Below are 12069 nucleotides of genomic sequence, written 5' to 3'. Positions count from 1 at the left end.
GGCCCAGATGCGTTATTCAAGCGATAACAATGAACCTGTTCATGCAAACATAACAACAGCTTTTTGGTAAATAATCTCTCAACTCCCCTGCTGTGTTGAAGGGATGTGTGTAGTAATCTTCCGACAAACAAATCCAGATCAAGCTGCTAGCTTTCTTCCATTTCCTGTTTCATGATAAATCAGGACACTGGCCCTTTTTCACACAAATGCAGCCTTCCTTAAGCAGTTTCATGTTGTTGATCAGACATTCACTGAATGAATTGTTCACACTTTGATTGTTACACACAATCAAAAGCTGGGTTTTCAATCTGAATGATAATTTCTAGGAAATCCATTTTAATAGAAAGTTACTGAGGCAGCAAATGCTGAGCCTTTATCATTATTTTCTAAAAGGACAACTATAAATTCTATTTAGATAATGCAGATCTTTAAAATACTAGATGACGTTTTTAATCAGCTACATTGGCTGCTTGACCAATTCCACCCAGATATCTATATATCTTCCTGTTTAAGCTTAATTATTAGTTATAATTTCAATAATATTAATTATGACATTATGTTTAGTTATTTCAATCACAGTTTTGGAGTTTTACTTATTCCAATCTTTTCCTTTTTTTTTGCTATTTCAATATGTACTGAGAAATTATGTTTATCAGCTGCTTCCAACAAATTGATTTTTAACCAAAATTCTTCTAACATTTTATTCCTCAAAAAAATCAAAACGTTGAAAACCATTTAACTTAGAGTGGTAATGTATTAGATAGAAGATGTCTATACTGTCATTTTACAAACAGATCCCCGAGCATTTGTTTTTTAAAATTGTATTTCTGCATGGCAAATCACCAGCAGAGCTGGAATTCATGCACAGGATATAGCCAGCTGCCCATGTAGTAAATGAAATAGCTAAAGATGAAAGCATGGTGCTCAGTGGATAATTTGTTTTCACTGTAATGTTTAATTACAGTCTCTCCTACAAAGGCATTTCCTCCAATATGTAATCACTGGGATATTTGAAGCTAATTAAGCAGATGCACTGCCATTTTCACTTTAATAAAAGTCACTGACAAAAGCAATGAAAGCAAAGGGAGTTGTTCTGGATGAAAATTAAGTTCCTATGGAAAAATAAACATTTGTATGTCCAGCAAGTTACAGACACATTCCTGCTATAGACACATACCTATTAACGGCAAATGCTACCTCTGCCCATTCAGGTGTCTGAGAGAAAAGAGATCAGGGACTCAGTTCCTAGAGAAAGGCTCTCCAGCATTTGCTGGATCTGTAAAATAGGCACTCCTGAAAACTCTGATGGGAGTTAAACAAAAAACATTTGCCTATTTTTAAATAAGAGGAAAGAATCCTCCTCACAATCAATCTATCTAGTTCAATGCGTAATCAGGAATTCTTAGTCTGGACTTTATTGTATTTTAATGCCTTCCTAGCTGTTTTTCATTATCTTGGCAATTTCCTGATGTTGGAATTTTAAGTTAGAGGAATTTTCCTTTTGTTTGTTTGGTTTGATGGAAGGTCAACTATAATCTATTTATCTTAGAATTAAAAAAAAATTCTGTAAAAAATAAATGCCTCAGAGACTTGAATAAGTTCCTATAAAGCTCAGTGTCCCCTGAATAGGATATAAGGGGTGTCCTGAAGTTTGTAGACTGAATTACCTGATATACAGAAAAAAATAGTGTCTAACATTGGTTTGGATTGAGTATATACTTGAGAATCCTCTTGCAATTCCTCAGTCGTTTCTGTGACTTTCTAAGCAGGCAAGGAAATCACTAAAACTGAAGAAATGCTTTAATTATTCACAGTAGATGTTTCCTCATCTTACCTTTTATGGCCTTCTTCTGGTCTGTTTCTCGCCTCTAACTTTTCCCTGTGGTAAGCAGCGTTCATCTCATTGCGGAGCCGGTCATTTTCCCGAGCAATGTCAGAAGCATTTTGAATGACCAAGGCATCATATGTTTTCAATCCCATATCCTCAGCATTCTGCAAGAAGCTTTTGATTGAGGTGACCTCTTGCTGTTTGATGCTCATCTTCTGCAGCAAGCGCTGGCGAGCTAGAAATCCTCTTACAACTACCATAAGAGAAGGAAAAATTACAGACCAAAGAAGGACAACTAATTAATTAGTGCATAACCTAATATTACTGTGCATTCTGCTGTAAACATGAACAAATAAGTTCAGTCAACATCTTACACAAAGAATGAAATAAATGAGACAGCATATAAATAACATACTAAAATGGAACTCTTTCTATTTTCTACTGTCAGTGCTTAAAACAAAGTCGTGAGAGTAAATTAATTCATAAATTTGAGCTATCACAACTCAAAATGTTTACTTTCACTGAACATTATTTTTATTACAGCTGGAAACTTGGATGTATGCTACAGATTGTGAAAGCATACATTAACACCGCAAAGGTCAAAAGATCATTTGTTTCAACATAAAACCCTGAATAAATGATTGTTGCATTGAATGCAGTAGGAATTAAATGATCATTTGCTTTTGGTCAACTTAAAAAAAATGCTTTAAATATTTTGGTGTACCTAAAAAAAATCAAAACCGACACAAGATTTTTTAATGAGACTTAAAGACATTTTGTTGCTCATTGCCTTTCAGCAAAAACAATTAGATTAATTTAATGCAAATTTCTCAAATGTATCTGTCACATCATGTCTGCATTTTTTCAGTTTAAAATTTTCATCTGCATTGCATCAGCTTTATGTATCTATTGGGCCTATTTTTCACACTCGGGAGAAGATTTTGGTGTATCTCCTATGTGCCTTCTGCACTACTTTCCCAAGTATATATACTCATTACAACAAATTCTACTCAACCTAAATACCACCTAGTCCCCTGTATTTTCAGAAGTACCCTGCTGATCAGAAACACAAGGCATAGGGACCTCTGTGGTTATGATGAATCCGGCACCAAATTAATCACTTCACCTGCAATAGGGGGGTATTAGTATTCTCTGAGCGTATGTTTTGGCTTAGAGGGAAGAGATACACTAACTAAAGGTGCTTTATTTGTGGTTTGGGTTTTTTTAAGTTCCACAAGATCCTGATTCTTTCCAGATCTGGAATAACTGCTGTGTACCTCCCAGGGAAGAACTTGGTTTATAATTATTTGCCTGTTGCCTGAAGTATTGTTGATTTTCAGTACATCAACTTACGTGTATCAAAAATAGGTCGAACTTCATCATTGCTTATTATGGTTACTCTTATTCTGATCACTGAAAGTTTTTCATCAGTGAAGTCAGCAGGCAGTAGCCTGTATAAGATGTTGGTTTGAGTTTGGGGGAAAATACTGAAAATGTTAATATTAAGACTGGAAGGTAAAAAAATGCTAAAATGCATTAGACCTTTTTACAATGTAATTAAATTCCAGTCTTAGGAACACTGCAGAACAACATCAAATGACAAAGAGTCAAGCTGAATTAATCTAAAGGAAAAATGTAAACAGAGAAAGATACAATTAGTCTTCTAGAAATGTAAAATGTTATTAAATAAAATAAATATCTAAAACAGAGGGCAATGTAAAGTATTTTCTACCACCTTCTATGTCCTTGTTTAGGTATTTAAAATAAGATTTTTTTTTAGAGATGCTCAGTGCCCAGCTGATGAAATATAAGAGACGTTAATGTTAACATACTAATACTGCTCCTACCCAAAATTCGCTGGGTTTGGAAACATTCAAGTTCAGGTACTTTGGGATTATTTATAATGGACAACTTTGAAGGTTTACATTTTTATGCCATTTCAATCGCTTTAGTTACATTCTATAAAATCAGACTTCTTTAAACCCTGAAACATTAATGCACTTACCCAATTTAGTTGAAAAGAAAATTAATAGTACAGTCATTTGTTGACAATTTTATGAGAGTATTCACACTGGATATACATGTTACTGAGTCTGAATTCATAATGTTGCTGTTGCAAAGGTAATGAATACATGCATAGAACACTATCAAAGTTCACTGCTCACAAGTATGAAAAATTCAAAGGAGCTTAATAATCAAAAATGTTCCTTAATTTCCAATATTTTCTTTAAACTTATCTGCTGCAGAGCAGATAGGGTATTTGACAAATGGTCAAGCATCAAATCCTGAATGATTTTGGAAAAAAGCCTGTATTTTAAAGTAACATTTTTACAAGTGAGTGTGTCTCTGTGTACTTTTACCTTGACAAAAAAAAAGGGTCAGTAACACCACTAAGGTTGGTTAGGGAAAGGAAATATGGAGGTCAATCCTCTGGTAGGATTGTTAGCAGGCATAAACGATGCCTGCCAGGATGGCCCAGTAAAATGATATCCAGTACAGCTAACTGTAGCATTTAGAGACTGTAAAGCTACTCTGAACTATGCACTTTCATCAAAATTGAGATGTTTTGAAGAAACATTCAACAAAGTTTTGTCAGGAAGGGTTAGCAGACAGACACCCCTCTTTTCTTTTGCACACATTTCCATGAACTGAGTAGCTCAGGCTTTCATTAGAAGATGGACATTTCTCCACATTTCCTTCTCTATGAGAACATTTGAAAGATTCTGTCTTCAGTTCAACACAGAACAGAAAAACAATTTCATAACCTCAGAAACTGCTGTGAAATGCAATTGCCATCTCCTAGACCTTTACTGCTCAGTTTCATCTACTACTGTACAGGAACTAAGATTGTCTTCTGAACTTACTCCTCATTTATGTAGATCTAAAATAATTCTTACTTATGCAAATTAAAATAATTGAGGTTAGCACCCACAGGGCAGAAAAAGATCTACTTTTTTTCAGTTCATCTAAGGATAAGAATCAGAATAATCAAAATTCAAGTAGATCATGGATCTGGGTTATGTGAGAAATGTATTAACTACTGTGTATACAATGTATTAAAGTTAATTCCTAATCTACATGAACTCTGATGGAAGATCTTCAGTACAATGGACATTCCTACAGGTACAAACAATTTTCTCAGTGATCCAGTCAGGTCAAAACTTCCCATATGTAGTTCTCATACCTGTGAAAAAAATATTACAAAGTCCTTAAGCTCACAGATCTGTTTCTAAATAAGTGTTTCTACACATGCTTTTACTTTAGTTTGACCCCTTTCTTTTCCTGTGTAAGTTAACTTTCAGGATAACAGAAGAAGACTTAGTTTTCCCCAAATGTATGGGAATGCTGAAAGGATTGCTAGCAAGACTGAGGTAAAAACAGTTGATAAGGATCTTGGGCAAGACCTGTTTTCCCTTTGAGTTAAGTCCTTATATGGGTATATGATATTATATTTTAAGCCTGACACAGAAACTATTGATTAGTTCGGCTATTATTCAATACGCTATCAAGAGAGATTCAACTTCCAAAGTCCTCTGGATGCAAAGGATGAGGGGAGAACAGAGTGGAGCAGGACTGATACCATTACTCACTAAGCATCACCATCCCAGTGTAAAAGTCTATGGAACCCAATTTTAGGATTACGTAAGAACAATGCACAGGTACCCTATCCTACTCGCAACCTGGCAGAGCTCTTTGACATGCTAATTCTGTTAGTTTGCAACTGTACCTATTTGCAAAGGGCAGCTTATTTCATGAGCTAATGTTGTGAAATGTCTAGCTACTCCTTACTCATGCAAGTTCCTGATTTTCTTAGGTTTCCCAGGCCATAAAAACATGCAGATGAGCCACAGCTTTGAAAAAAGCTTTGAACACATAGTTTTGGTGAAAATGACTTTTCAAGTTAGCCTAATTAAGGAGGGCTAGAAGAAAAACCAAAAGAAATATTTTTGTAAGGAGCCAAGAAGACCTGTTATCTTCATTCTTCAGGCAGGGTTTGGCAGATGTCTCTTCTCTTACCTCTGCAAAACATGGACATATCTGGGGATGTTTTACATTTTGGTGTAGTGTTACATTAAAGCACTCTGTTGGCAAATTGTACTCTGAAAGGTAAACATTTCCTTTCTTTGATAAGTCAGCATGAGAAGGGAAAGAGGATAAATCACTATTGCTTTTCTACATGTGTGAATACAACAGGGTGATTCACATAGAAAGTCAGGCACAAGTTACACACCCAGCTGAACTGTGGCCTGGGTTAACTGTCACTCTCCACATTCATTGCTGAACTGCTACTATTTTGATTTCACTTCCTTCATGTTTTCTCTTGGTTACCTCTTTTTCACTATATGCTCACGGTGAAGAACAGATAGTTAAAATGAAAGGGGTTTATATATTTTTAAATCTGCAATATTATGTACCTGACTAAAAAAACCCAAGATGAGTCTTTGTCTTTCTAATTTCCTTTAAAAAGGTGATAATGGGAATTGTTGCAGACGTCAGCCAATTAATAATGCATTGTGTGAAGGAAGCTTCTTCGAACAAAGCAATATTCAGATTTTCAGCAGTTATTTGAGATTTTGATAGGAAATGGAACAGAAGTAACAGGAAATCAGGAGGCAGTGGATAATACCTCCTTCTAAAAATGTGCCAAAAAAGTCAGTGTGAACTTAGTAAAAATGCAGGCATAAAAGGGGGAAAAATGCCTAAACATAAAAAACTAGCAGTCAGATATGAAAGCTGTAAGAAAAGGGGAAAAATAAAGACAACTAAACATATTAAATTATTAGCTTTGTATTCACTGTCGAGATATTTGAATACATCGCCATTTTATATCATAGTTATGCTATTTAATTTGCAACAACAAGTTAAAGATGATATTAATGCCTTGAAAAATCACTGAACATACTTTAAAAAGATCCCCTGTTTTAATTATAGTCAACAGTTTTGCCACAAAATTATGTTTGACAGACAGAAAGTGCAAGCATCACCAGTGTTAACATAATCTCAAAAAGTCTATGTAAGTAGTTAGCTGAAAATATGTCTGTAGGGAAATGTATAACATACAGCAACTATTCAAGGAGAAGAAAATTTTTTTGTTATGCAATATTCTGCTCAGTGTACAAAGCGACAGCTCAGGAATACTTGTTCTGTAATTGTTACCTTTTTGGCAGGTTATAATTTTCTTCTGAAGCTGAAGGCACAAATCGTTGAGATGGTCAGCTTGCCAGTACTTAAGGAACACTTTTCGGACTCCTATCTAGAATACAAACAGCAGGAAAACCTTCACCGTCAACAAAAAAGGCCAAAACGATGACAGATAAATAATGATAGTACGTTTACAATCCAGCTAAGGGTTGAGATGCGATCTGCAATTTAAGAACAGTATAATGCCAATGCTTGTACAGAGAGGTAGTATCACTTGGTTGAATAAAAGATGTATTTGGAAAGGACAAGCAAGGCATCAGACACACAGTGCCCCTTCAGTTCCAAAAACATCCATAACAAATACTACAATCTTCAAGTTAAATACAGGTTGGGAAAAAAAGGCATTCTGAATGTAATTACACTAATGTGTTAGACAACGTAATAGAAAATAAAGTTTAGCTTTTATAAAACAGGGGGATGTGGGCAAGGAAAAAGGTGACAAGCTGTAAACCCACATGGAGCAGAAAATGGTTACAGATAACTGCCATCTGTGGAACAGGAAGAATTTAGCCCAAGCTGGAGGATGGGAGAAACTCACTGCCATTAGTGAGAATGATTCCTAACAACCAGTAAAATTATGAATCCTTGTTCCCAGCCTTGCCTGCTGAAGCTGTGCTGCAGGTTTCCTTTTAGAATCAAGCCTAAGAAGTCAGAGACAGAGGGACTCATTTGTGAAAAATAATCTAAGAATTGATTGAGTGTAGGAGCTTATTCTGGTGCTGATTAGTTGCTTGGTTTAACTCATGTAGTTCTTGAGGGTCTTAATAACAATCATTAGATGCCCTTTACAGAAAAATTCAGCTAATTAGAGCAAAAGAAAACACCTTTTGATACCTTCAGAATGTGCTGAAACGATCCTTAAAAATTCTTTTCTGTATAACCTTCAAAAGCATTCCTTTCTAATAGCCTTGAAAAAAACCCAAACCACACACAACCTGGCTACTATAAACCCAGTGAGTAACTAAAAATATTGGCTAAATAATGGCTTTTCTTATGCCGTTTTCTTTTCAGGAGTTCTGTAGAAGAAACTTTCCTTCACTTCTTAGAAATAGAAGGACCAGTATCAGAGAACTGTGCTATCCAGTGAAGATTATAGCTTCTGTCTAGCTATCAATTTTGTATGGCTAATCAGCATACTGATTCATTAATACAAGTCTGGCTGAAATTGCAGAAATTCATTCCAATTCTAGTTTGTCTGCAGCTCACAAGCTCATTGTCATTGCATCATCCTGCTCCACTGTTGTGTTTTTTAGTACAGATCTGGGGGGACAGATATTGGCAGGATATTTGCACACCTTTTCAACTAGTTGGTTTTAATCCAAACACTACTGTCAGATGTACATCACTGGTAGTGATGAACTACAGAAAGAAAGGACATATATGTCATGTCTAAACTGCATTAACAAAATTCAGAAATGACTGGGGCAGATTTTTGTCCCTTGGCTTCCCTTCTCTCTACTCTAGAGAGAAACTATTTTGAATCAAATGTTTTAAAAAGTCTCTAATTCTGAAGTTTGAGCTGACAGACAATGATGGTGCAACTGTTAGTCTTTTAGTTAAAATCAGATGCACCCAAATGACAAAATTAGAATGCTTTCTAAAATTTTTTTCTGTTAGTATCTCTTTTCCAAATAAAATAGGCCTTTTTGTGTGATTGCAAAGTGTGTGAAGTCAAGGTGATAAAAAAACATATTTTACTTGTCTTGCCTTTGTAGAAACTCATAAATAGGGAATAGGCTTTCTTTGCATGGTGGAAAATGCCTGGAACAGCTCTTTTAGAAAACTGTGCAGCTACGGAAATACTAGTATAACTTAGCTATTCCAGAGTAGCTCCTCTATTCAGACCATCTATTCTGGAATAATCCTTCTGCTTACAAATTGGAGTTATTATTCTAGAACAATATTATCTTTTCCTAGATCCCATTTCTACAATGGTAGCTACCCTGGTAAAATGATGTCTTTATATTTACTTAATAGATTATCTTGAGTGATGCCTTCCAATTTTTAACTTTATGTTCATCTGAGGCAATCTCACTGAGATCTCATTGTGCTCTCATACTCTGCTCTTAGGGACATACTCTTATCCTCATTTTCTTGACTGGTGACTTCCAACAAATGTTTTCACTTTTCTTCCTGTGCTTTCAAAATTCTCTCTTTGCCTGGTTGTCTTAGCACTCTGACTTCCTTCTTCATCCATCATCTCTTCTGAAATCTGCTCCTTTCCCAGGGCTTGCTAAATTTCCTTATGAATCTTTCCTTTTGTCCCCACTTCTTTTCCTCCTTCTTTCATCAATAAATTCTAAGAAAAAGAGGTCAACCACTTTCTTCTTCAGTTTAAATTTTCTTCTCTTTTAGACATTTAATCCTGTATCATGAACAAGCAAACTTTTCATGTTTTCCCAGCAAACCATATCAATTTTCTCCTCTCTTCCTAAGAAGTATTCTATTTCTGTGCCTTCAACATTCTTCCAGGACACCAGAACTCCACCTTGACTCCTCCCACCACATCCACTCTGTCACCAAACCCTGCAAATTCTTTAGTAACTGCTCATCAAACAACTATTTTTTTCATCCATCTTGTCAAAACACATATTGAACTTTCCTTATTACTAGCTTTGGCTACTAAACCCTCCATCTTCTTGCTCACATCACCTTAAATCCAGAATTCTTCTATAAGAAAAACTGAATCATTATTCATATGGTTAACTGTAATTAAGTTATCACATAGTTATTATAATTACCATTTGTATCTGAGTAGCTCTCAGACAACCAAAGCCTGGATACAAATACTTAATAAAATAATATTATTCTGTTCCAATTAAATTTTCTCTTTATACTCCACTTTTCCTTTCCACAAACTCTCTACATCACATTGGAGCCTTTTTTTCCCCCTCTGTCTCAAGTCTATGCCAAATCATCCACTTTTTCCTCATTTCTGCCTCTTTCCCTCCATTCCTCAAAAAGTTTGTTTCTCCCCTTACTTCCTCACTGGAAGTCTCTAAAACATTCCTCTCTACTAGGGCAATATTATGGTATTCTGACAGTAGAAAAGGGGATGACAAGTTACATTTTGAAACCTTAAAAAAGCCTTGATTACCAGCAACGTCCATGGCAAAATCAACAACCCCATTCTCGATTAGTCTCGTAATTAACACACTGGTCACATCTAGGATATATTTCAAATTTGTAACTTAACTAAACATTGAGTTGCAATTTATTTTTCAGTGTGCAGTCACAGAATCACAGTCAAGACAATTACTCACGCTTATGGTCAGTTTAGCTACAAGTGTCTGGCATTGTAGAGTCAGAAAGCTAGCTAGGGGAGATGCACAGCATTAATGCTCTTTTCTCCCATCCTACACCCTAGGAACAATATAAATGGAGTTACTGTGGCATCACTTATGCTATGAACTTCGTTAGTAGAAGCCTGCTACAGTTTTTAAGTGAATGAAGACATACAAAATGTCAATACAAATTCATTTTTACATTCGGATAAAAGCTATTTATAGATTTTACATCATATGCCAGGTCTATTGAGAGCAGAGCTCTAGACAGGGACATGTATAGAAGAAACTGCTATAACACATTTGAATATGTTAGTATGGCTGGAGATCTGTGCTGCTCAGTCTTTGAACTAAATCTGACACCCTCTAAAGCTGACCAAGAACAACCTAGTCTCACTGCCCTCTGTACAGTTCTGGTGTTCAGTGAAAGGAATAATGCTGAAAAATGTTGGAATTTCATATGCCAGATATCAAAACAGTTTTTGAGGCAGCCACCTGTCTTCATTCTGGTCTTTTCTCTAATCACAAAATGTTTCCTGCTTGCCTGGGGGGAAAAAAGGTTAAAAAGCACTCACTTTTCAATACTTTCTGGACTACAAAGTGCACTCATCTGAGTCTGAAATTTTAATGTCATTCAGACTCCTGTAAAAGTAAACCATCTGTGAATTACAGTCATAGTTATTTTAATTAAAAAAGCATTAAGGTTTTAAATGTTATTTTTCAAAATGACACATTTTTTAAAGATTAAGTAAAATTGTCATTGATGACTACCAAAGCTTCAATTACTGCTACAGGCCTCTTTTTTTTCCTAGGAGGAAGGAGAAAGGATGGGAGGGAGCTGTTCTTTCTCTTTCTTCTTTTTTTTTTTTTTTATTTTTTTTTTTTTTTTATTTTACAGAAAAGGTGTAGGATGTAGAAGTACAGACATTCAAAACTATGGAATGGATGCTGAGATGGTGTGTAGGTGGCATGGAGGCAGTATTAGCTCATACTTAATAGCTGTCAAGGGAATCTGTAAAGCTGTTCTTTAGTTTAAAAAAGGCAATTTGTGGGAGTGCTGTGTGTTTCTGGCAGTACTTTCAAAATAGCTACCTACAAAAGACAGAGAACTATAATCTAATGATATTTTACACAATGACACACATTTTCACAGTGCATTAATGAAATATAGAAAAAAGCCTTAAAACTATTGTAAAATGTGTCTTTTTGCAGTGTAGATGTCTGCAAAAATATTATAACGACAAACACATTTCCAGGGTACTGATCTTTTACAAGGACTGAAGTGTTATTTTTAAAGCCTTACTGTTTCTGCTTTATTTGTTGGCTTTTCTTCACACATTTTAAGAGTCCTCCTTTGTCTCTGGCAAACTAGTGACCTTGCACCATGGTACATACTGAATAAGCCTACAGTTTAGCATAGCTTATGTATGGCCTTAATATGAAGTATGTGAGTAGTCCAGTATTCACACAAGTGACATTAAGCATTTATGTAAGCACTTGTCAGGTGTTGGGCTTTAGGGAGAAAAACTGTCATTCAGCTTTCTGGGAAAGGGCAGAAAAATGGTCGTTCCTTTTCCAAAAACTGTACAAACCTCACAGCTCATTGCACTTGTGAGGTGACAAAAAGGACTGCCCTACAGGAAAGGAAGTGATCAGGAAATATAAGATGCATCTAAGAAATACTCAGTGGAGGAAACCCTACCCCAGTTTTATCTCATGGGATCTCTGTACTTACTGGACCTATCATTCTAGTCT

At 35.5% G+C, this 12069-nt stretch overlaps 1 protein-coding gene across 1 annotated transcript in view; it reads right to left on the bottom strand.

Moving 5' to 3' along the window:
• Positions 1 to 12069, bottom strand: part of MYO16 (myosin XVI) — a 301679-nt gene that overhangs the window by 44453 nt on the left and 245157 nt on the right. Inside the window, exons 28-29 of the mRNA XM_059817431.1 lie at positions 6986 to 7082; positions 1835 to 2081 (exon numbers count right to left, since the gene is read on the bottom strand). Of these exons, the coding sequence (XP_059673414.1) occupies positions 1835 to 2081; positions 6986 to 7082 (344 nt within the window). The remainder of the gene's footprint in view (positions 1 to 1834; positions 2082 to 6985; positions 7083 to 12069) is intronic.

This window comes from Gavia stellata, chromosome 1 (assembly GCF_030936135.1).
Source record: "Gavia stellata isolate bGavSte3 chromosome 1, bGavSte3.hap2, whole genome shotgun sequence".
Taxonomy (NCBI): domain Eukaryota; kingdom Metazoa; phylum Chordata; class Aves; order Gaviiformes; family Gaviidae; genus Gavia; species Gavia stellata.
The sequence above is the reverse complement of the archived record's forward strand: the minus strand, read 5'-3'. Positions and strand labels throughout refer to the sequence as shown.